At 36.1% G+C, this 27,488-nt stretch overlaps 1 protein-coding gene across 1 annotated transcript in view; it reads right to left on the bottom strand.

Annotated features, from left to right (window-relative positions):
• Positions 1-27,488, bottom strand: part of LOC123540018 (uncharacterized) — a 110,063-nt gene that overhangs the window by 64,172 nt on the left and 18,403 nt on the right. The window contains exons 9-19 of the mRNA XM_053525834.1: positions 25,545-25,717; positions 24,549-24,620; positions 23,481-23,518; positions 22,724-22,794; positions 19,290-19,390; positions 15,571-15,654; positions 13,976-14,148; positions 12,593-12,735; positions 5,977-6,114; positions 3,614-4,033; positions 2,450-2,536 (exon numbers count right to left, since the gene is read on the bottom strand). Coding sequence (XP_053381809.1) covers positions 2,450-2,536; positions 3,614-4,033; positions 5,977-6,114; positions 12,593-12,735; positions 13,976-14,148; positions 15,571-15,654; positions 19,290-19,390; positions 22,724-22,794; positions 23,481-23,518; positions 24,549-24,620; positions 25,545-25,717 — 1,500 coding nt within the window. The remainder of the gene's footprint in view (positions 1-2,449; positions 2,537-3,613; positions 4,034-5,976; positions 6,115-12,592; positions 12,736-13,975; positions 14,149-15,570; positions 15,655-19,289; positions 19,391-22,723; positions 22,795-23,480; positions 23,519-24,548; positions 24,621-25,544; positions 25,718-27,488) is intronic.

Genomic DNA, 27,488 nt, shown 5'->3' with positions numbered 1-27,488 from the left:
GATATCATCAAGATGAACATTCAGACCAACTTTCATACAGATCCCATGGAAAATATGGCCTTTAGAGAGGTCACAAGGTTTTTCTATTATTTGACCTACTGACCTAGTTTTTGAAGGCACGTGACCCAGTTTCGAACTTGACCTAGATATCATCAAGGTGAACGTTCTGACCAACTTTCATGAAGATCTTATGAAATATATGGCCTCTAGAGAGGTCACAAGGTTTTTCTATTTTTAGACCTACTGACCTAGTTTTTGAAGGCACGTAACCCAGTTTCGAACTTGACCTAGATATCATCAAGGTGAACATTCCGACCAATTTTCATGAAGATCTTGTGAAATATATGGCCTCTAGAGAGGTCACAAGGTTTTTCTATTTTTAGACCTACTGACCTAGTTTTTGACCATACGTGACCCAGTTTCGAACTTGACCTAGATATCATCAAGATGAACATTCTGACCAACTTTCATAAAGATCCTATGAAAAATGTGACCTCTAGAGTGGTCACAAGCAAAAAGTTTACGGACGGACGCACGCACGGACGGACGCACGGACGGACGACGGACGCCGCATGATCACAAAAGCTCACCTTGTCACTTTGTGACAGGTGAGCTAAAAACAGGAAAGAAGGTCAGTAGGTCAAGGTCACAGTGAAGTGACATCATATTACTTGAGGTCATCTGGTAATTATAATTAAACAGTCTTGGAAATAGGATCAGATGATTTTTTAAGTATTTTTTCCTATATAACTCGCATAATAACTAAGTAACCCCAGGGCGGGCCTCTTTTAACCCAAGGGGGAAATTTGAATAATTTTGGTAGAGGACTACTAGACAATGCACTATACCAAATATCAAAAGCCTAGGTCATATAGTTTCAGACAAGAAGATTTTTAAAGTTTTTTCCTATATAAGTCTATATAAAACTTGGGACCCCCAGGTCAGGGCGTCTTTTCACCCCAGGGGTACTATTTGAACAATTTTGGTCGAGGACCATAAGACAATGCTACAAACCAAATATCAAAGGTCTAAGTTTGTGGTTTCAGAGAAGAAGATTTTTAAACTTTTTTTCCTATATAAGTCTATGTAAAATTTGTGACCCCCAGGGCAGGGCCATATTTGACCCTAGGGGGATAATTTGAACAATCTTGGTAGAGGACCACTAGATGATGCTACATACCAAATATCAAAGCCCTAGGCCATGTGGTTTTGTACAAGAAGATTTTCAAAGTTTTCCCTATATAAGTCTATATAAACCATGTGACCCCCGGGGCCGGGCCATATTAGACCCTAGGGGAATAATTTGAACAATTTTGATAGAGGACCACTAGATGATGCTACACACCAGATATCAAAGCCCTAGGCCTTGTGGCTTTGGACAAGACGATTTTCAAAGTTTTCCCTATATAAGTCTATATAAACCATGTGACACCCGGGGCGGGGCCATATTTGACCCTAGGGGAATAATTTGAACAATTTTGGTAGAGGACCACTAGATGATGCTACATACCTGATATCAAAGCCCTAGGCCCTGTGGTTTTGGACAAGAAGATTTTAAAAGTTTTTCCTTTCGGTTGCCATGGCAACCAGTTTTGCATGGAATTCAATTCTTTGAACAATTTTGAAAGGGGGCCACCCAAGGATCATTCCTGTGAAGTTTGGTGTAATTCTGCCCAGTGGTTTTCAAGAAGAAGATTTTTTTAGAAAATGTTGACGGACACAGGACGGACGAAGGCGACAGACGAGGCACGACGGACATTGAGCGTCACAAAAGCTCACCATGAGCCTTTGGCTCAGGTGAGCTAAAAACTGATATACACTTTCAAGGACTTTAAAAATGCCTCATCTATATATGGCAATTATTTTATTCTTGCAACATGACGTATTCAAGTATCCTTATAATCACTTATCATTATAATGCTGCACAGACACAATTATAGGGAATGTGTTGACTTTCCAATTATTTATGGTGAAAGAAAACTCCAGGTACCCCTTCATACAGTATTTCAGGCCTGGGTGGGCACCCGAGTAGAACCATCGGCCTCCCATAAGCCAGCTGAAAGCTTCCTCACATGAAGGAATTCTACAATCCAAGCAAGGTTTCAAACCCACAGCAATGAGGGGCAAGAGATTTAATGTCAATGCTCTTAACCACTCAGCCTTGGAAATCCCTTTATTGGATCCGATATGTCAGATTCCCTAAGCAAAGTTAACTTAAGCCTTAAGCCTACTGGCCGCAAGGGATTCTGCCTTTGCAAAAAGTACTGATCAAGATAAGTCTGCACATCCATGCAGGCTGATCTTGGTCTGCAGTGTTTGCTAGTCAGTCAGTACATTTTCCAAAAACACCCCTTCAAGTAACAAATGGTACTGCCCATGGGAAACTGAATGATAAACCAGTCCATTTTAGAATTTAACAGGGTAAAGTTTAAATAGAATTACAACTAACCTGAGCCCGATTCTACCCGTCTATATTTCGGCAAACGATGCCCGTGCCTATCATATCTGTCATAACTTGCAGCTCTATGACCCTCGTCTGAAATATATCTCTTATTTAGTGTGATTTAACATTATATATTACTTCATTACAATCAACAGGTCTTTTCTGTCGGGTATTTTATAAGTATGCACATCATTAGCCATGTCTGTATTCCCTTGGCAAAACAGATTTTTCGTGGCCATACAATTGGATAAGCAACTCTTATTTTTGTTTTTTCCAAATGGTTATATTTTCATCAAAATATTTTTTGTATTGTACCAAATGCTTTTTGGGTAGGATATTTTCATCCAAATATGTCCTGCACTGTGCAGGATAATGTTAGCCTTTATCATGCTAGACATCATTGGTTTTGCCTTTGCGACCAGTGTAGATCATGATCAGCCGGCACATCTGTGCAGTCTGATCATGATCTGCACTGTTCGCTATTCAGCCAATATCTTTTTTTGTAAGCACCCCTTTTAATAGTTAATGGTACTGTCCAAATTGAAAGATGGACAAGTCCATTATAGAAATGTAGCAGGGTAAGGGTTAATAATCTTTTTTATTGTATGCTTACTTTTCTCAGTAAAAAGATCCCACCTTTTAATTGTAGAATCTGAAACATCGCATCAAACATTTACCTAGGCTGATATTCATGTGGACATTCTTACTGGTCAAGTACTTTTATCGTATGGAGATTCAAATCAAAGAAGTTATGTCATCAAATACAGAATATACTGCATCCAATATGGAAGCATCTTTCCAGCTTTGATGGTGGAAGAAAACCCCAGGTGCCCCACCGTGCATTATTTCATCATGGTTTGCCACTTGGGTAGAGCCCATCTTCAGTAATCCAGCTAGATGGCTTCCTCACATAAAGAATTCAATGCCCCCAATAAGACTTGAACCCAGTTCAACTCTGAGTCAGTGGTAGGAGCAAGTGATTTGAAGTCAGCTACCTTGACCAGATGGCCACAGAGGCACATGGTCATGTGGTACAAATTGTGAATCTTAACATATGGTCATTTCGATAATCTTACGGAAATGTCTCCCCTTCTGCATACATGTAAACATTTCATATGCCTAGAAGCATTCATATTCTGCTATATCTGGTTCATTTAGAAAGAAATTTACCATCACTAGTACTGTGTCCAGATTTCAGAGTACCATCCCGCATTCCTGACTGAGTTTTACTCCAACTTGTAGCACCACTTTTTGGAACATCTACACCACTAGGATGTCCCTTTCCCCTCCCACCACTAAATTTTTGTCGCCGTTGGTTACCGTTATAATCATCTTCTTCATCTGTATCATCTTGACCTTGAATATGAACTCTGACATCATTAGGGTCAAGGTCATAATGTTTTCTGCCACTTTGACCTTCATCTTGACTGTCATGGTCATGACCTTCTCTGCAACTGTGACCTTCAAGGTCATGACCTCTTCTGCTACTGTGACCTTCACCTAAACTTTCAAGGTCACCATCACTTCCATCTTTATGATCGTATCTCACATGTATATCCGGTAAAAAACCATCTCCTCTGTTCAATTTCTCTGCAAAAATACATAAAAATGAAATAACTGTTTTTGTTTTATGCTATTTATCAATGGTATTTTACTGTCAATGTGGTTGTGTTTTTTTCTTACTTTCTAGCATAAAACTGCTATTTCTATCATTTTCAAGAGGTGTTTTAACAGGAGAGTAAACTTGTGTTAAAAGTAAGTGAGATTTTCATGCTTGCACGCTGTTAATGCGCCCTTTTAAATATGTCCTTTATGTAGCTGAATGTAAATATACAGCCTTGTAATGCATAATTCAAAATGTTGGTATTCCAAAACATTTCATGAAAACCTAGTGACCCTAATTAATATCATAAACAGCATTGGCGTAATACTATCAAGGACAGCCCTTTCCGCGAAAATTCACCTTCAATCTGACGTCATTAACCAAATACATGAACAAAATGGCGTTTTTCGAAAAAATCTTTCAAATTGGATGCCAAAATTTGGAAAAAAAGCATTTGATTATAACTTAAACTAATTTTTCTGATGATACTAGTCTAAATTTTAATCAATACAACTGTATGAATTTTTACTGGATTTAACATATTGTAAACAAGAGGACCATGATGGTCCTGAATCGCTCACCTCTTCCCACATGACCCAGTTTTGAGTATGACGTCGTTTTTTCTATTGTTTGACATAGTGACCTAGTTTTTGAGCTCATGTGAACCAGTTTTGAACTTGACCTAGATATTATCAAGATAAAAATTCTGACCAATTTTCAAGAAGATCCATTGAAAAATATGGTCTCTAGAGAGGTCACAAGGTTTTTCTATTATTTGACCTATTGACGTAGTTTTCGAAGGTACGTGACCCTGTTTTGAATTTTACCTAGATATCATCAAGGTGAACATTCTCACTAATTTTCATGAACATCTCATGAAAAATATGGCCTCTAGAGAGGTCAAAAGATTTTAATAATTTTAGACCTACTGACCTAGTTTTTGACCGCAATTGACCCAGTTTCAAACCTGACCTAGATATCATCAAGATGAACATTCAGACCAACTTGCATACAGATCCCATGAAAAATGTGGCCTTTAGAGAGGTCACAAGGTTTTTCTATTATTTGACCTACTGACCTAGTTTTTGATGGCACGTGACCCAGTTTCGAACTTCACCTAGATATCATCAAGATGAACGTTCTGACCAATTTTCATGAAGATCTTGTGAAATATATGGCCTCTAGAGAGGTCACAAGGTTTTTCTATTTTTAGACCTACTGACCTAGTTTTTGACGGCACATGACCCAGTTTCGAACTTGACCTAGATATCATCAAGGTGAACATTCTGACCAATTTTCATGAAGATCTTGTGAAATATATGGCCTCTAGAGAGGTCACAAGGTTTTTCTATATTTAGACCTACTGACCTAGTTTTTGAAGGCACATGACCCAGTTTTGAACTTGACCTAGATATCATCAAGATGAACATTCTGACCAACTTTCATAAAGATCTCATCAAAAATGTGACCTCTAGAGTGGTCACAAGCAAAAGTTTAAGGATGCACGGACGGACGACAGACACCGTGTGATCACAAAAGCTCACCTTGTCACTTTGTGACAGGTGAGCTAATAAAAACCAGGAACTGTATATTTATCGAAAGGTGAATTACAATTGAACAAATCATTGGGCGGGTCTCTTTGGCTGTTCTATTTAGATGTTGAAAAGATTGGTATCCTGGCACTTAATTTTATTTTATGACACTCCTGGAAAGAAAACCACTTATTTTGTAGCATTAAACTCCTGTCAATATGTAATTACATATAAGAATTGAATGCTATTTTTTATGCATTTATACGGGTATTAACCAGATTGGGACTCCTTGCAAATCCATGAATTGCACTCTTATACCCGTATAAATGCACAAAAAAATAGCATTCAATTCTTAAATAACACTATCAGTCTTTAAATATGACTAAGTAATACTACACCTTTGTCATTGAATTCCTTCATTTCTCTAGCAAAATCTGGTATATTTGAGACAATTCTCTCCCGATGACCGCCATGTTTGTCCAGATGTTGTTTAATTTCATCTGGTATGGCCCCTTCCAGCTCAACCCCTGCATACTCTGGTAAAAAAATATTATCACTTTTAACAGTTTATTTATTCAAACCCATGTCATAAACTTAATTTTACTTTTATATCGTATGAATAAACTATATTCGACAGTCATTTAGTCTGGATAGGAATTAGTGGATTTCCACTTGTCAAGCTAAAGATACATGTGTAGTAGTCCACCGTAGGGTAGATAACAAGGGTGCACTTACACTTCCTTGCTATTGAGCCAGCTTTAATAGCGACGTAATAAAGTTACCAACTTAGGTGTGATAGGTTCCTGGTTCGATTACCGGTCAGGGTTTAAGTATTTTCAGTCTGATACATTTGGCGTCCAACGAAAATAACTCATGAGTAGATATGAATGGACACCTTGGAACATCCTTATTATAACAGAGGTTCAAACTCCTGGAATTCAAGGATGAATTCTAAAATAGCAGGGTATATCCTTTCGACTACCGCTATTGTACACCGACGCACTACCTGAGACGCCAAATGCAGACTATATTTTTGGGGTTCTCCATTACCGCTACTGTTTTGCAGACGGGCTACCGCAGACGAATAATACGTACCAGAAAAATGGGGGTGCTCATTTCCATAGCGTATAATGCAGTATTTGGGTAAAAATTGTATATTTTCACAATTGAAAATAGAAGGAATTAACAAAAATATACTACATTTTTATGCTGCGGTAATTTTTATGTAAAACGGTTGCTACGCTATGGTAGTTATGTCCACTGTGTGGTTATTGGTATAACTACACTGTGGCACAACTTATAGTTTCTTGTTTCCTGCAATAGTCTACTATGGTATTTATATGCAGATAAAACAAACAGTTAATGTTATTTATTAAAAGTCACAAATTTAAAACGGCCACTGCATCACTGCGGCAGTACATGCTATTTTGTGTGAATATGTATTAATACGCTGTGGCACTCTCTTTGGTTTCGCATGCCCTGCTTTAAACTACTGTGGTAATCGGGGGAATAAATAATGCCTACGGGATAAGTTTTGACTACTAGTATAATCCTTTCGCAGGGTAACTTTCTCAGCACTGTGGAAGTGCACTTAATTCATTTAATATGTATAACTACACTATAGCACTGCCTTAAAATTCAAGTTCTCACAAAAGTCTACTATAGTTCTTAGTAACAGACGGTAAAACTACACTGCGGTACTACATTAAAAATTCGTTCTTCCTGCAAACGTCTACTGTGGTAATTATTTTGCAGAGTGGTTTGGTTGCTGTACCACTTCCCCTATGTCAGCCCCTCCCCCTCCCCAATCCCGTCTAACAAGACATATGCATCCCCACTCCTATACCTAGATCCTCACTCCCTGTAATTACTATAAGTACTCTTTTTTCCAGGCACCATAGTGTTTGGAATTCCCTTCCAGTACAACTTGTGCAAGCCCCAACCCTGAACCAGTTAGGCAGGGTGTAACCAAACTTGCACACAATGCTTAACAGGATAGACCTGTGTCTTTAAACTGCTTTTATCTGTAAGTCTTTCTTGCTTTTAACACTATCAACTGTATTCATGCTTGCAATACACATCGAGTATTACTTTTATTTTTCTGTCCATTCTACTTTTAAAATTTCGTGTACAGCGCGCAGCTGCACGTAATACTCCTAAAGAGGAGTGAAGCAGTATAAAAAGATAAATAGATAAACATTTAGTTCATAGTATGTATTAAAGAGAGGCTTTAAAATAATCGTTTTAGCAGATGCAGTTTCTGCATATATTTGGAAGTTTAAAGTTTATATTAGAGGGGAAAAAAAGAAGTAGAATTAACGAGGAAAGTTGTTGAACATCTGGTTGAACCGTATAATGCTTCTAGACACATCCTTTTGGCACAGGCGTTCCTTGCCAGATCAACCCATCTTTATGGGTCTTTTAATAAGGGCGAAAATTCTTGCCATATGATTTGAAATGACAGAAATTAGTCCGACAGAAGGATGTTTCGGCAGGAATAATGTAATACATTATAATTCCTGGTTTCGGTTAGTACAATGAACAAAGGACAGCATTATGACACGTCAAATCAAAGATGGAAACATGGTAGCTACAGTATGGAAGGTTACCGTTCATGAATTATGAAACCCAAACAGACGCAGGTAGTTGATACCATTGACCGAGAGTTTGCAGACTCATGAAAGTATTTCAATGTCAGGGCAAACAAATGCTTGTCAGTTTTGCAGTATGAAAAAACTAAAGACCGCCGGTGGTCTCCGAACACCAACGTCATCATTTGGTTGTTAGCAGTGTAAAGATAATTTACACAGTATAACAATACTCTTCTTATTAAAAAGTTATATTTATCTAATGAGTAGTTTTAAAGATTTCATGGTATTATTGAGTCATTGCTATGTTACGTGAACGTACTTTCTTTTACTCCATGTATATAAATTCGGTCTGAGTCAACAAGTCGCTCAAATCCAAAAATGTACTCAAATTATCGCTCTGGGGAAATTTCTCGAAATATTTTGTCAGAAGGGGAAAAGTCTGTTATTGGCATTAAAATATTCGACTGCTCTTAACAGGTTAATCTTCTTAGTATTGGATAAAATGTTTCGAGAAATTCAGCCCTTAAGTACAAAATCCAGTTCCAGAGAAGTTGTGCAAAAAATTGTAGTTGAAAATCAAAATGTCTTGCTTACATAAAAAAAATAAAAATCTATTTTCAGGGTTAATCCCCGTGATCTTTTATATAATACTTTCAGGGAATGCTTTCTTTTGTAACATGCGTCCAGAACTGGGATTGGCTAACTAAAGAAAAAGTCCAAAACAGACCTCCAACCCGAAAACGTCCGTAAAACTTATGGCAACAAGAGAAAAATTGGAAACTCCAGAAAATCGATTTTAATATATACAACCATTGCAAATCACTAAATGTTGTAATTTGATATGTTTTATTATTGCTTATTGTTACTAAATTTTAATAAGAAATCCCTTCCTTCAATTTAGCTACATAACGGTTGCAAAAAAAAACACCCACGAAGTACAATTATAAAATAGAAACACCCCGTAAAATGCAAACAAAATTATTTTGGAAATCGACGAAGAAGAAATGACTGTCTGACTAGCGGACACTAAGCAAAATCTGGAGAAAACAAACAGACAGTGTCTAAGATTAGTGACAACATTACATGGTGTACACATTTTACTATGTGTCGTGTGATATGTACGTTGTGTTTTAGTACGAATGAGAGAAGTTTAATTGATTCATCCTTGATAATTAATTTTCACATGCAATATACTTTTCTAATATGAGATGTCTCAACGGAAAAGGTTTTTAGAGTTAAAGTTTTGAAATTCAAGAAAAACATGTTTCATAAAGTTTGGCTTCTTGTGTATTTTGATACTTTGTAATATTGTGAAAGAAATAATAGCCATACAACTTGGCACATTAAATATAGACACATAACTAACTTATTAAAGCAGTTCTACCGATGACATGTTTATTAGTGTGAATTTTTGACATTTCATCTTTCTATGCGTCATTAACAATGCTAATTACCCTACCTCCCCCACCCCCTTGCCATTAGACGGCTATTAAAAAATACATGTATATATAGATTAACGGTTATTGTCGTTAGTTGTTAACAAAATTGTTTCATTCTTACTCATTTATTATAATCGGACTACAGTACAAATTCAAGAAAAAAAACAGGAATATTTCATGACTTTCAGTGAACTTTTTGTGTAACATTACATATGCTCTATGTTACCTTATGCGATGATTTGTAAGTAATGAAATGATCCTCATCTGTTATAGCTTTTACAACCTGCTTCCGTTTAAATATATTTGTTTTTTATTTTCTGTCAAATGTTTTTGTTTGCTTTTAATGTTTTACTTTTAGTCACCTACCCGTTTTTCCGGATCGAACTATAGGTAGACTGTCTATCATGAAATTTAGTCCAAAATACGTTTTTTCAGGTTGTGTAGCATTTGATATATGATTCTTCTTACTCATACCCGTTCATAGGATATTGTCTGTACTGTAGTGTTTTCATTCAGTTGTTAATTTTATTAGTTTACCTTATTATTTTCTGTTATGAAAATGTTTTGTTGCATTTTACTTTTAGTCACCTCCCCAGTTATGTCCAGCGGATCGGACCATGTAAGCGCGTCAACTATACTTTATTAAGGTTCATTTAAATTTATTTATATTCATAATCTGTTTTTGTTGTGTATATGATGCAAGTGCCAAAACAAAACTCAAAAATGTCGAATGACACTTCGTGGTAAAACTTATAATAGTAGCTAAAAGTGTCTTTTCTTAGATTTCATGCCTTACTGACTTTCAAACACATTTTAAAATAATTTGAATTTATTAATAGCATTATATCTAAATTAGAGCGTATCCCAGTTGCGAGCTGTATTACGTTGATACTTTCTTTAGAGTCCCAATTAAGGTATCAATTGTTTAACAATATAATGAAGAATTGTAAGATCTCATTTCACCGAAAGCACATTCATGTATGGTTTTGGAAACAGATCATTTTAGAGTCTGTTTTTGTTTGAATCTACGGCCATTTTCAACATTATTCCAGTTATATCAGGCAGCCATTTCAACTAACCATCGTTCCTGGGAAAGACCAGTACTAGACGCCAAAGTCCGTAAGCAACTGCCTACTTTCTCACATAAAAAAATCCTAGTCGGTAGCACAACTCGAACCTGCGACCCCCCGTCCCTCCGTCAGTGAGAGGATTCAGAGATTACAAGTGCACGAAATGTATCTCCTACATTACGGACCCGGACTATAAATTAATATAATGAGTATACAAAGGCACATGTAAAATACTGAATACTGTACCATTTATAAAGCATTCCAGAGTATCCATGCAAATAATGCATAATGCATGGAGCTCAAAGTCAAAATTACCATTGTGTACTTTGTGATAATTTAAATGCATTCTTACCTAAAGTTTGAGTTTTAAATGTGAATAAGTACAATATTTCCATAGTGGATAAATTTACCCACGTCTAGTATGCAATTGGAAGAAGCGATGTGTGCATATGTATTACCGTTGCGGCGTAAAAACGATGAAGCGTTCTGTAGAGAATTACCACAGTGTATATATGTATGTTCCATGTGCAATAACAATTTAAAATATTACTGCCGTAGTGTATAAATGTACACTATCTCTGATTACCACAGTGAACTTTTGGATTTCATGGAAAAAAGTTCAGAACTACCGTAGTGCCACAGTGAAAGTAACTGGTGAAAAGTCTACAAAACGCATCAGTGGCAGACCCGTGGTTTTCAGACTTCTAGAATGCCGGAGCCGCATAATGCAGACGTAGTAAAATAGCTTTAAATACCGTAGCGTAGAAATGAGTAATTAATTAAGTTTTAAAAACTGAGTTCGGTAATTACCGCGACGAGCAACCATCAAAACTAATGGGTATTTTTGGAGAGTAATGATCCCTTAATTGTCTGAAAAGGATTTTCTTATCAACAAATTGCGATAACAATGATTTTAGAACAATATTGCGCACGAGACGTTTGGTTTTGTTTTTAAATTCTATGGAGACCTGTAATTTGTTGCGTAATATTATTTAGTATGTCATATGAATGATTTAACTTACTAGTTTAACTGATTCTATACCGTTTTGTTAATAACATAAATGAAAGTTTTCACTTCAGATCAAATTCTGCAATAAATAAAAAACATTCAAATTTCCCCCAGATACAAAGAAAAATTAAAAAATTCCGGTAGTCCTACGCTGTACGATGTCGGTAATCTGGACCCTCGTTTTGATGGTACGTTTTAGGCGTCTGCGGTAGTCAGTCGGTGTATGATAGCGGTAATAGCGGCCCCCGTTTTTATGGTACGTATTAGTCTGCTATGGTAGCCGAAAGGATATGTAGTACTGGGTAGAGTATAGGAGTGCACTTATACTTCCTTGCTATTGAGCTAGCTTTTATAGCGTCATTGTAGGGAATCTGCCTTAGGTGTGAGAGCCTGAGAGATCCCTGGATCAATTCATGGTCAGGGCCTACGTATTTTCAGTCTATTACATAAGAATGGGAACTTTGCTTTTTGGTTGGGACTTAATTATAATAAGTTTTTGTATTGATGCAACCATGAAATTCACAAAAATAGTCCCCCATGAATATTAATGAATTAACAATATAGGGGAATCAGTGGCGCAGTGGTTAGCAGGTTGGACTACAATGCCAGCGGTCCAGGTTCGTTTCCTGGTCACGGCTGATATGCCAACTTGTGTTCAGTGCTGGGAGATTTACCTAAATTGGTACCGCTTCCAGCAGTATGGGCCTAGACTGGATGCTGGGAAAGTAAATATGACACCTACTTGACTGGAAATAAGTTGTTCCATCCATTCAAGGTCGGGACTTTCCTCGGTTACCCAGGTTAAACAAGAAACTTTACCTTCTAACAATAGCCATTTTGTCAAAATTCATGGCATTTTTGTGCTTAAGAATTTAAACTATAATCTAAATCCATTTTTCCTATACCTTCCATTAATTTCTTCAGAGCTTTATCGGGATGCTGAATTTTCCAGTTGATTGGGTTCCGTGATTTGATCTCTTTTTCTGGTCTATCTTTCTTAAAATACGTGAAACCTCCCCCTGTCTTCACAGGCTTGTCCTCATGAAAGCTGAAATATACATTAAAGCAACATGTTCAAACATTTTCCACCCAAAAAATTTTTTCTCTTAAAATCTGTTGTAACGTGAATTCTATTAAAGTTGCCTTTTGTATAACATACAAATTTCTGCAGAGTATTGCCTTCTTGAATGAGAGCCTGGGACACTTTTAAATTGATGAATTCATAACACTGCAAATATCTCATACCAGTTTTCACTCTTCTTTTTACAAATTCTCAATGCAAGATTTACATTTATACATAAATCAAGCAATGTGTATTTCAAGATAATCAAATAATGTCTTCACAGAATGTCGAAATGAGAAGCTTTGAATAACTGCTAGCATATACTTATCACATGGTTTACTGGTCAATAGTCAAAACTAGTGCCCAAGGTACGAAGGACCAAGGGCAAAGATTACTGACAAGCAAACCATTCAATATGAGTTTTATTGCATGATGTAAGTTAAATTTTCAAACTTTTGACATTTAGTGTTGAAGTGTAGATCAGTCAATAGTGCTAGCTATAGACCTGTGGATTATATAAGGAGTCATTCAATAAGGTTGACTGCTGTCAGGCAAATTTTGACTGTTGCACTACTAACCCTTACATAGAATTGTTCTACAAAATTATGGTAATTCTGTTTCCAGGTATTTTTGGTATAACAGTGAAATCTCATACTGGGTTTGAAGTTACATTTTACAAAAATGTATTCCGTCAGGATTGTCTTTCCCACATATCTATCAGTAGTAAATGTTAGGGACATGTCTGCTTCTGAAGTCAGGACCAAAACTCAAGACTAGTGTTCAAGATAGTGTTTTGTTGTGGTAACTTATGCTTCTAAACTAAAATAATTATGTTGTTGTTTTTTTTTATTTTTCTACTGCATCTGAAATATATATTTCTATTACCTCAACAACAGTTATAATTATAACCGGCTATCAAGTCTTATGGAAAATTTCAGAACACTAACCTTGTAAGTTTCGAAATTTTAGATTTTAATCCATTATTTTCAAGAGAGAGCAATTACTATCAAGGCCTAAAATTTATCTTGAGCACTGTTAGAGTTCAAAGGCAATGTCTTAGTTATTTTTTTTTATTTGCTATTGAGTACGGTCCTTCACTAACAGAACATGAAAGGGAGAAAGAAATTAACCTATTTCTTCCTTCAGACACCCTCTTAAGTACATAAATGCATTTATGTACTCTCCTTAACATGAAATGACAGGGAAAACAAATGGAAAAACCTACTGTATTTCGGTACTTCTCTCACAACCGTAACAAAGTCCCATCCGCATACATCCCGAGCAGAACCCTGGGAAGTTATAGATCGCGTGTCGTTTCTCAGTTTGTGACAAGAATTTCTTGTGCAGCAACATTGTCCCAACAATCTGGAAATACGTCTTTGGTCCAACAAGTATTTCCTGCAAAAATAACAACTTGATAAAAGTTTGAACTATAATTAGGTTGAATCAGGCCTTTTTATCATAATTTTGGGGATGCCACTGACACCAGCAGAATTAGGAAAATACCTCTTTAATTTGTCTTGATTGGGAATAATGGATACTTAACAAAATATAACTGATTTCATTTAGAATAACATCTTAAAACTTGTGATAGCATATTGATAACTGTTTACTTAATCTAACGAGTATCAGTTTACAATATAGCAAAACTATTGTTGAAAAGCAAAAATAACCTAGTCGGTAACAATGATTTGGGAATTTAAGTTCAGCATTGGGGAAAAACATACTTTTTTGCTTTGGGATTGCCCCCTTTTACGGGTGGTAGTTTTATAGGGGAAAAAAGCTCTGTGAATTTACCTGTAATTTTCATGCATTTTCTTTATTCGCCAAATTAAAATATCAGTACTTCTACCCAATACTGTATTTTCTATTTTAGCATCGTATTGTTACTATTGCACATAATAACAAAACTCCAAGCTGTGAATAAGTTTATCATAGAGGTCAGAGGTCAACTTCTGCATTTCAACCAGACCTCTGTTGAGAACTGAAGTCTTGCCTACTATCTGGTGGGAAAAGACAATTTGTCTGCGTATATACGTAGCATCAAAATAACTTAGTGAATTCCTATTCATGGTAAAGAATTTGTAAACACCATTTCCAAAAATGTTGCCATGAAATTTATGGCTGATAAGAATGATTTTTCATTTTTCCCTGTGTAAAACAAGTGTTCCCCGCCCTCTCCCCAAAGAACAGCACAGATTTACGAGACCTTGCTTACACATGGTTTCACATGCCCCTCTGTTCGCTATGAATGGAAAAGTCTGTCTTTCAGCAACAGTATCATACTCTGCCCTTTTTAAAATAACAAAATATAAGCTCAGGTCCCATATTCTTCAAAATTTTAAGCCTGAAATTAATAGAGCTTCTGGTAAACTCTGAAATGTTAATTTTCTTTTTACTCCCTCATTCTTATTTTACCACAGATTGTCAAGAAACTTTGCACGAATGTGCACCTGATAGATATAGACAGCTTGACAATTATTTTCATCCTAAACAGTGGTTTCATTAGTCACTGAAGAAGGTGGAAGTTGCAAAGTAGAAACTGGTCTTAGACTAGTGATCTCCAATTTACAGCAAAGAAGCAGAGGCTTCAGACCACTACAGCTAGGGAGTATCCCTGCCCCTTGTCCCTTAATGAAACTCCTGCCTAAAAATTTGCTTTAAATTATTAAAATATGGCAAAATGAATATTTGCCTTTCTTAAGTTCATGAGCTTCAGACCTTAAACATTGATGAATATGGACCCTGATCATAATTCTAACCAAATATGTTTTTTGAAATATTGTTTATCACAAAGCTGTTGCTTTATTAAGGCCTTACCTGTTTAAGAAAGGACAATGACGGTGCATAGGGAAGGTACTGCAGACTCTCTCGTACAAACCCAACATCCTCAACATCAAACTCCTGAAAAACATGTAATAAAGAAAAAACTTTAGCTTCATTCTTCAGGGCTTTTCATCAGGAAATTGGGAAGAGGCCTTGGCCTTTCAAATCGGGAAATTTATGCGCGATGATTGTCCATTTTGGGAAAAATAATCAACCGGAAGTAAACACCAAAAGACAAATCAAATTTATCTCCCCTGAAACACTGAATAAAATCCAGGCCATGGAACATAACAGATTAGAATGGTAATGCGTCACATGTGGTTCTGTGCCCTGTCAGGCAAAAAATTGATACCAGACAAACACTTCCTCTGGAAATAATAAAATGTAAACAAAATCTTAACCATCTGTTGCATGATTTTGGGAAACCTTACCTTGCATTTTGGGAAATATCTCTGCCACTGTTTGTAAAAAATAGTAAATTTTTGGATTGGGAAGAGGCCTATAATCTGTTATGTAAGGATGAAAAGCCCTCTTCTTGCTTAATATCTGCTTTAAAGAAGTAAGTGGCATGGATATATAGAATCCGCTAGGTATATTGTAAAATTTGTTAATATAGATCTACATCAACAAGGATTCTCATAATGGCAGACTCAATAATACACTCTGCTATTATAAAATGTGTGCTAAAAGAGAAGTGAAAATGACTGAGAACAGCGGACGCACAGACTTGTTTATGACTGACAACATTGGATACACAGATTTGTTTACTTTTGAGGAGGGCATAACAGGTGATGAAGAAACATGTTTTGAACAAGGAAAAAAATCATGAAAAATTTAAGCACAAAAATTGTACAAAAAAAAATAAAAACCTTCAGGAATGGGACTGGAGGGGAGGGTAGAAATGGGATTTTGAAAGGAATGATAAGATACAATTCAAAGTACAATGTACTTAAGGAAGTGAGAGGTGAAAGATAACTTCTTTTTTATTTCTCGATGAAAGCGCAGGAGCATGGGGATGTAGGGTGCGACTAGTATGGGGTGTACTGGGGAAGCTGAGAAACAATATAGTAGTAACATAATAATAATTATTAAGAAACTGAAGAGGGGGAGAGTTCAATGACCAGATGAAAATTTACGGGTTCAATGGATATGGAAGTTATCACTAGCAAGTCATGATTTTGTCCTTTGAGGTGCTGTCTTCCCTCTCATCAATAAAATCTTTAAGATCCTTTGGAAACATAGAACGTGACCAGGTAAAAATAACAGCAGACTCAGTTTGATAGTCTCTTCAATCAGAGGTAATGAAATGTTCAACACCCCATATCATGCCCCAGAGTGCGTACTGGCTTACTGGAACTCTTTTGTTACGGTTGCTTATAAATAGCCTGCTCATTTAAGCCAATCACAGACAACTGCGGCAGGGAGATCGAGTTGACTCTTTGCTCACCTGAGTGACCCAGGTTCGAATCCTGCCAAAGACAGTTGGGATTTTTTATCATAAAATGCCATGCTCTTTGATATGTTATGCCGGGGGCATTTCACAACACCACAAAGCCCTTACAGTAATGACTACTCTCCAAAATGGGCTATTCCAGAATTCAAAATATTCACAGACATCCCCCTTCAGATTTTTTTTGGGGGTGGGGGTGGGGGGGCATTGCAGGTGTATATGTATTTAGTATGTGTAGTGTGGAAGCAGTTCTCAACGGGGGAGGGGGGATTTTACAGATGAATGGGAGGGGAGGGGGCTTAAATGGAGGGACTCAATGGGGAGGGGGTATTTTTGAGGAAGGGGAAGGAGGTATTTTGAGGTAACTGGGGTGTGGAAGTGGGGTCAAACATCCTCCAGATGGGGGTAATTTTCTTTTTAAACAAGAGCTGTCTCCATAGGATGACACATGCCCCCGATGGCACTTTGAATGAATAGTTATGGCCGATGTTAGAGTTTAGGACCTTTGACCTACGGAGCTGGGTCTTGCGGGCGATACGTCGTCTTACTGTGTCACACATTCATGCATAGTTATTTTAAAATCCATGCATGAATTACAAAGATATGGACCGGACACGCCCATCAATGCACTATCATGAAAAATGACCTTTAACGTCTAAGTGTGACCTTGACCTTTGAGCTACGGACCTGGGTCTTGCGCATGACACGTCGTCTTACTGTGGTACACATTCATGCCAAGTTATTTGAAAATCCATCCATGGATGACAAAGATATGGACCGGATACGCCCATCAATGCACTATCCTTTAACGTCTAAGTGTGACCTTGACCTTTGAGCTACGGACCTGGGTCTTGCGCGCGACATGTCGTCTTAATGTGGTACACATTCATGCCAAGTTATTTGAAAATCCATCCATGGATGACAAAGATATGGACCGGACACGCCCATCAATGCACTATCCTTTAAAGTCTAAGTGTGACCTTGACCTTTGAGCTACGGACCTGGGTCTTGCGCGCGACAAGTCGTCTTTAACTGTGGTACATATTCATGCCAAGTTATTGGAAAATCCATCCATCGATGACAAAGATATGGACCGGACACGCCCATCAATGCACTATCCTTTAATGTCTAAGTGTGACCTTGACCTTTGAGCTACGGACCAGGGTCTTGCGTGCGACACGTCGTCTTACTGTGGTACACATTCATGCCAAGTTATTTGAAAATCCATCCATCGATGACAAAGATATGGACCGGACACGAAAATTGCGGACAGACTGACAGACCCACAGACGGTTCAAAAACTATATGCCTCCCTTCAGGGGCATAAAAATTGCTTCTACAGTGTGTGTGTGGGGGGGGGGGGGGCATATTTTCTGGAATAGCCCAATGAATTGGCATAACAGATGAAGTAAAACAATAATTTCTATTTCAGCAGACACTTCGATACATAAAAGCACCGTCGATAATAATTATGTAAAAAGATTAAGTAAACAGTTATCAATATGCTATCACAAAAGATCTATACTATAAGATAACAAAAAAATATGCACCAACACCTTTCCCACTGATACAGGTGTAGGTGCAGTATAAATCAATTTTTAATCGCGAAAACGAGTAAAATTTAAGGAAAATGTCAGTATTAGTATATCTAAGCTGCGCGCTGCAAGATGAAAAATGATTGTTCGAGTAATAAATACGAAATGTTACCAGTACAGCTTTTCATTTTAAGAACCGCATTGTGCGCCCATTCATTGCAAATGGAGTAAAGAAAAGTAGGGGAAGTAATTTGGGAATTCCTAAAGCTATTTATGAACAAACAATAAACATGAAAAATCGTTCTATAATTTTACTGTACAATCTTTTACAGTGAAAATGATTAGATGTAGATCTGCTAAGATATCCAGGGTAGTTATAACAATTTATCATCACGATAGATTCTATATAAGACAGCCAAAAATGGATTGTATAAAAAAAATGGTGTTCAAATGGCTGGAATTTAAAATTAACTAGGGAACACCAGATAAAAAGTTTTATTGGCGATAAATTCAAAACTGATCAAAAAATTACAAACATTCTAGACTCTGTTGTAGGCCTATAATCATGATTGATGGTAGGCCTAGGCTACATCTCCAGAGATTTTTTAATAGTAAAGCGAACTATATCTATATCTGGTATTTCCAAAGTGACCAATACAAATAACAAAGTCCATAAGATGCCCATATCTAACTAACTAAAATTTCATTTGGTTTTAAAAGAAAATCACAATTTCTTCATCAAAGTCAAAAACTCTCGTTAAGAAGTTTTCTAATTGTGTGAAATCTTCTACATCATGGACATTGACATTTGTGTTTTCCTTTGATATTTCTTTAAAAGTGCCAGCTTTTTTAATATACCTTTTGTCATTCTTAATAAATTTATTATCATACTTTTATCTTCTATTTATTTGAAAAGTATTCTGAATACTGCAAAAAATTGTATATGGAAGTACAGTAATAATTATTAAGTTTGGAATCATTTCAAACATAGCTCCGTAATATAGGAGTGTTTTCATGTTGTTGTTTTGACGGTAACTCTGACTTGAATATATTAGCCCCAACCAAACTGAACATATAATTATTTAATAATTTAAGTCTTTGTCAAGCAACTTTTCGGAAGAGAGGGTGCTTCTTTTTCTTTTAGCTAACAGGAGGCAGGTTTCTCTAACAGAAACCTTAAAAAACGTAGTATGTCTGCATACTTTTTCTTCTCTTATTTTTTTCAAGTTCATAAAATTTTGAAGGAGCTTCTAGATAAATGTATGTTTATAAATGCAAAAATGCAAAAATGCAAAAATCACACTTAAATAGTGTTTAAATTCATTAACTTTGTCGCTTCAGATCAAATATGGCACATGGAAATATTCCTGAAAGAAACATGCTAAAAGATATTTCATCTGCAATCGGATATCTATCTTTCAATTTTATCTATTTAAGATACATACAAGAGCTATTTTATACACATGTTTCTAAACTTAAGAGGTTGTGTTAATGTTTGGATTTGTGTAATTCAAGCGAAAACAAGCCTTAAATCTGTATCAAATATCCTAAGAGTTACTTAAGCAAGATACAAAACTCTTAAGATTATTTAAATCGTCCAAATCAAACACTTCAAGTCCATATCTCGGCCCTCCGCACCGACCTGATACTTGTCAAGTGTTTAATTTTAGATAGAAACTATACTGTCCTTAGTTATTTCAAATATTACATTTAAGCTATTTGTGATGATGATTTTATAAATAATACGAATTTTCCTTCTTGCTTCCAATAAACATGTTCCATTTAAACATGGTCTGTTTTGACTTAACCCGGTTTGTTTTACTATGAGAAACTCAGTTTTCTTTTTCATATTTAATGACCGGCAAACCATTAAGATAAATAGAATCCAGTGTAAATCATGAGCATATTTCTGACTTCACGCAGCCCCCTCTCCCGATCCCGTCTCTATATAATCTTATATTCTCATCCAAACTTTGTGTCGTCAAGTTAAAAGGCTGTACTTTTTACTTAAAAGCAGTTTTATGAACACATATACATTATACATGTGTATAAATTTTTTTGTTTTGTTTTAAAAATGACTGAAACATGAGCTTCGAAATACAGTAAGTCAAGCATATTGTCCTTCTACAAAGGTATAAAAAAAAAACGTATACGCTAGTTGTCTCGGTATATTATCACTGGATCAAGCACTTACAGGCCTAATCAAATTGAAATGTAAGGATTATTTAAATTTTACCAGCCTATCTCTTTTAAGACCAATGAAAATTTACATGATAACTTTTACAGTGAAACACCGTTCGCAAGGGGATGAATGGAATGGATAACTTATCAAGGTCTTCAAGCAATCCAAGCACCAAAAAATAGAGTGAGTGTGTTGGGTTTTACGGCGAATTGACACAAAATGGTCATGTATCGCCGAGCCAAAAATTAGAAGTAAAATGGCTTGAGACCACGTTAATTACTCAAGTGAGACAGGATGCATGAGCGAGCAGTGTTTCTCCATAAACAATGAAATTTCTTCAACTTTATCCGACGGTTTAAAAAGAAATAAATCCACGAACAAATCTTAAATTTTAGAACCAGACAAAGCAGACCTTGTTTTATAAACTAAAACAGAAAATCTGCAAAAATATTAAATCCATATGTAACAGATAAACCAAATGAAATATTGCAGTTATATTTTTGTATATAAAACTAAACCTGCCATAGTGACTACCTGTATTGTACAGCTATTGGCCTTAGGCAGCCAGTCAGCTAACTTTAAAAATTGACACTAAGTTATTCATAGTTCAACTTATCATAAGCAGTCACGTGCCTTAAGCAACCAAACTGTGACACTCCCTTGACTGACTGCTAAGTACAGGCTTGACTGTATACTGTGAAATCATTTAATTTCGTGGGCATGAAATTTCGTGGTTTTGGTCAAAACGGTAATTTCGTGGGGATCTGAATTTCAACTTTTGAACACAAAATGAATGGGAATTCTACTTGTTCGTTTGGATTAAATTTTGTGGATTGACTGAACCACAAAATCCACGAAAATTAGTCTCCCACGAATATTAGTGATTTCACAGTATATACAAATATCAAGCATGCTGTATATTTCTGTTCAAATTCTACAGACTAACTACCAAGCACCAAACATGTTATGCAACACACATAATACTACATTAAAACACAGCAGAACATACTAACTACAGTGACTAAAGCAATAAGTGGCGATACTTAATTTGTTTCAAATTCTTATATTTTCTTAAGCAATTTACGAAACTTTTGAATAAGGATCCTGTTTCAAGTTTTGGACAGCAAACAACAATGTCAAGTATGCATTCAAAGCAAAACCTGCAGCCTTTTAACTTTTTTAAATCAAAATTTAACTGAGTCCTTTCATTCATATGTAATTACGAATAAGAAGTAAAGTGACTCAGTGACTTCTAGGCAATATGTATGTACAGAAATACTCTTTTATCCTTTAAGATGTTTGACAGTCACAAATTAAAAATGCACTTATCAAAAATAGAATTCAGCTGCATTCATAAAATATCAACTTATCATACTTCTGTATTAAAATAAAATGTTCATGAAATATTATCATATCATACTCATGAAATGTCAGCTTGTAGTAATCATGAAACTTCCAACGATCATGTTCATGAAACATCAACTGGCCATACTCATGAAATGTCAAATTATCATAATCATGAAATGTCAATCTATCATACTCATGAAACACCAACTTATCATGTTCATGAAACATCAACTTGCCATACTCATGAAATATCAACTTATCATAATCATGAAATATCAACTTATCATACACATGAAATATCAACTTGTCATGTTCATGAAATATGAAAATGAATAAAATCATGGCCAAATATATAAACAGAAATATCTACCTATCTGTTCATACTAGCTTGTAAATGCAATGTCCGGCTCCTTCATATTGAAATGCAACTGACATCCACATATTAACAACTAAACATATAATCATCCCCTTCTCAATAATACAAGTCATGAAATCGAGATTGAAGACCAGTCTACCAAGTCAAGCATCTGACTGGTAATTTTTAAACTGACCAATGGCAGAACTGTATTTTGAGACTGGTCTCCAAACTCATTCATGATAACAGAAACAAAGTTTTAGTTTGTAAGTTGTTACCTGTAAGGAGTTCACTTTCCAGTCCAGAGTCTGGAGACACAGATCTTGGTGAAGGCACCCTTCTTAAGCCACTGAAATTATCAAAGTTCTTGTATTTGTTATGTTGGGGGTTTAAGTCACATCAGTATAGTAGTCGCAACTTGACCGCGATGGTCGGCCTTTTGGCTGATTATTCATATTATTTCATTGTAGAAATAAGGGGTGTAGCCATTTATCTAATTAGTGTGTTAAAATATGTACTTACATTGGATCAGTTAAAACTTTCCAATACGCACATTTATTTTAATTTCTCACGCAACTCATGTTGTTTTTTTTGTTTGTTTTTTTTCCCAACAAAATTTGCTCGAAACTACTGTGTATATAAGAAGCGTTACCATACAAGTGCTTTACGTACACTCCTTTTCAGTAGTAGGTTTTGCCTCATTACGTATTATAATACAAAGGTCAACCATCGGTGTCAACTTGCGTCCACTATACAAATCGTAATAATTGTGACTTTCGAGCATAAAACATCAGAGTTATGCCTTTGTAGCAAAAATGGCAGATATATGACTTCAGAGTAATGACTTCATAGTAAAAATGGCAGATATATGATTTTAGAGCAATGACTTCCCAGTAAAAATGGCAGATATATGATTTCAGAGTAATGACTTCATTCTTTGAACAAAATATTTAATATCATTATCAACAGGTATGACAGTCACACATGGCATAATGAAAAAAACAAAACAAATAAGTTGAAAATGTTTATACTTACTGTGACCTGTCCCCTTTTTTCTTAAAGTTTTCTTTCTTCTAAAAAAATAAGACAAATACAGTTTGAATACGGTACGCAAGTTATTAAATAATAAGCACAAAATGCTTAATAACAAGGTTATTATAACAGTACCTTGAGCTGCAATGCTGCATTCGGCTCACTGACTAGTGGATTTTGCCCTGCCTGGATCAAACAATGCTGTTTCGCTGAGGGTGCTACTCACTGTAACAGCTGTGGAAAGCTGAACGCATCATTGTCGATCAAGGTTTTGTTAAATTGACATTCATTATCTACATTGACATATTTCTAGCATTATCTTTGCTAAAATTAAGGACATCTTTTGGAAAATACAACTAAACGCTCTTTTGAAACAGTGAACTTTTTTGACAAACGGAACACTGAGATGCCATCATTACAGCATTTCTGATGTCGTAATTATTTGATGTCACAAGCAAAACAAGTTGCCCCCTCAATGGTTATTTTTCCATATGTTAGGAGAGTTGAATGCATTGCAATGGGTTTTGTATTTGCTGCTGTTTTTTTTTTTTTCAGACAGAAAATTCACAAGTTTTTAACTTTATTCTTTTTTTAAACATCTTAAATAATCCTTAATATTATACAGGTTAGCTGAATTGGTGCCCCTTAACCCTTAGCCTGCTGGCGGCAGATGATTCTGCCTTTGCGACCAGTGCAGACCAAGATCAGCCTGCACATCCATGCAGTCTGATCATGGTCTGCACTGTTCGCTATTCAGTCAGTAAATTTTCAGTGAAAACCCCTTTGAATGATAAGTGGTACTGTCCAAATTGAAAGATGGACCAGTCCATTATAGAAATATAGCAAGGTAAGGGTTAAAATAATGATCTATCAAGGATGTTTTTTCTTACAAACTGATAAAAGGCCAACAACAAACCTATTAAATTTTAGACATACAGATTCCCCCAACCACCCAAACACAAATTTTAGAAGTCACAAAATGTAAGATTCACACCATATTTTTCCTATTAGTGTTAAGTAATTTAAAAATAGAACTTCTGAAGGTACTGTAATAAAAACACTTATATTTACCTTGGGTGGTGGTCCTGACCAGAACTTGGTTGTTTTATTTTCATTTTTCTTCAGTTCAAACTTCTTTGGTTCCTAAAATTTTCAGACATTTATAATTATAACAACTCTTTCTGTATCATAATTTTATTTATTTATTTTGTTGGGTTTAAAATCGCACCGGCAAAATTATAGGTCATATGGCGACTTTCCAGCTTTGATGGTGGAGGAAGACCCCAGGTGCCTCTATGTGAACTATTTCATCACGAGCGGGCACTTTGGTCGAGCCACCGACTTTCCGTAAGCCAGCTGGATGGCTTCCTCACATGAAGAATTCAACGCCCCGAGTGAGGCTCGAACCCACATCAATGAGAAGCAAGTGATTTGACGTCAGTGACCTTAACCACTCGGCCACAGAGGCCCCGTATCATAATTGTAAGTTCTGATAAACATGTAAAAGGCGCATACTTGTGTAATTTCATAATTTCACACAAAATAAAAAAAAATAATTCTTTTCTCTTTTATACAAGAATTACACAGCTTTTCAACACTGCTTCAATTACATAATGGCAGTCAATTATTCTAACCAGTCTTTCTGAATTATGTACCTTTCTCAAGTCCTTAACTAGTAAATGTTGACATCCTCGCATGTATTATAGAAAGAGGGCATACCACTTCAGTTCTACTCAAATTTGCTTGATGTACCTCTGAAGCCGACTTGTGAAATAAATTAATTGAAATAAACCTGGGCTAAATTGTGGAACAAATTTATGACATCTAAAATATTAGACTTGTCTGCAGTGAAATTATTTAAATAACATGACAAAAAAAAAATGTTGTTTTTTTTCCATTAGCCACCTGGATGGCTTCCTTATACAAATAATTCTACACCCAAAGCAATTTTTCAAACCCACATCAGTGCGAGGCATGAGATTCAAACTCAGTGGCCTTAACATCGCTTCCACAGCAAGCCCACTAAGAATTTCAGATGTATAGCAAAAGCACTGTAACAACAATTACCTTCCACGAGGCATCTACATTCCTGAACTCTTTGAACTGGGTGGGAGGTTTGTCTGACTTCTTGATATCTAGCCCTTTACCTTTTGGCAGGTCGTACTCTCTGTCTGTACTGAAGGGTGACTTTGATACTATACTTCTCTTAGGGCTCTTTTTCAACTTAAAAGCTGGTGGAGCTGCAAAGTCAATAATGTTAAATTCAATTTCCTTTCTTATCTAACATAAGAGCCGTACCATGAGAAAACCAACATAGTGCATTTGCGACCAGCATGGATCAAGACCAGCCTGCGCATCCGCGCAGTCTGGTCAGGATCCATGCTGTTCGCTGACAGAGTTTCCCTACTTGCAATAGGCTTTGAAAGTGAACAGTATGGATCCTGACCAGACTGTGTGGATGCGCAGGCTAGTCTGGATCCATGCTGGTCGCAATGCACTATGTTGGTTTTCTCATAGTGTGGGTCAATTAAGGTGATATTAATATATATCAAATGACTTAATTTCACTGGTATAAATTTTCAATTATTTCTTAGATATAATATTATGACAAAAGAAATATTTAGTAAAGAAACATACCCCCACAAAAAAAAAAAAGAAAAAAAAGGAAACATTCTGTTCATCACCACCATAATCTTAACAGTCAGATCCTAAACAGCCTTTAACCCTTATCCCACTGCTAAATTTCTATAATGAACTTGCCCATCTTTCAATTTGGACAGTACCATTAACAGTTAAAAGGGGTATTTTAAAAAAAGATACTGACTGAATGGCGAACAGTGCAGACCATGATCAGACTGCATGGATGTGCAGGCTGATCTTGGTCTGCACTGGTCCCAAGGGCAGAATCACTTGCCACCAGCAGTCTAAGGGTTAAGTTAACATAATAAATAAGGAGTTGGGCAAAACATTTTTGGGGTGTACAGAAGAGTATACAAACAGAAATACTGAGAACCGTCACCAAAATGACATGCACTAACATGTATGTCCTCTATATACTAGTTAATATGTAACTATGACTTAAAAGAGATATATGTCCTGCATACAGGCCACATATAAATCACATTTATTAGTCTAGGATACGTAACTTTAGTAAACTGGTATTCCCCACCAATAGGTTACTTTGTTATGAAAGAATATATGAATACTAAAACCATCAAAGGGCTATTACTCTGCAACTACTGGAGCAATCTTGACCAAAGTTGTGCAAGCATCACTGCCCTATAGTGATCTATATTTGTATTAAGTTTCATGAAGATCCATTGATAGGTTACTTAAATAAGTCAAAAATCCCTATTTTTTACCAAATCAAGGGGAAAACTACTGCTTTTACTGGGTCAAGAGGGATAGTACTAAATGTGAGGAAAGGTCATGTGCTAATTAATCCTTACCAGGCTGGACACAATCAGTTCTGCCTTTGCGACCAGTGTAGATCATGATCAGCCTGCACATTCGTGCAGTCTGATCATGATCTGCACTGTTTGCTGTTCAGCCAGTATCTTTTTGGCAAGCACCCCTTTTAACAGATAATGGTACTGTCCGAATTGGAAGATGGACAAGTTCATTATAGAAATTTAGCAGGGTATGGGTTAATTATTATTTGAGCTTTGGTGTTTAATCATGCTTAAACACTTTTTTAATTATGACAATTTTAAATTTCTGATGGACAGATGGATGCACACACACAAGCAAGCAGGGATGCATGCAAGGACAAACAGCCAGATAGACAAAGCAAAGTCTATATCCCTTCAGCAGGGGATGATAAGCCATCAATAGGACATTCCAGGGTTAGGTATTTGAGTGGGATACAACATGTGTACGGCATATAGAATACATGTACCTGTACTGAGACTGTCTGTGTCTAGAAATATAAAGCAGGGAATGTCTTTTAATTACACCAGACACATAATATAATATACATGTTTGTGTTCCTTTGTTTTCATAATGATGTTT

This window comes from Mercenaria mercenaria, chromosome 16, assembly GCF_021730395.1.
Source record: "Mercenaria mercenaria strain notata chromosome 16, MADL_Memer_1, whole genome shotgun sequence".
NCBI classification, from domain to species: domain Eukaryota; kingdom Metazoa; phylum Mollusca; class Bivalvia; order Venerida; family Veneridae; genus Mercenaria; species Mercenaria mercenaria.
This window is presented reverse-complemented; position numbering and strand designations above follow the sequence as displayed.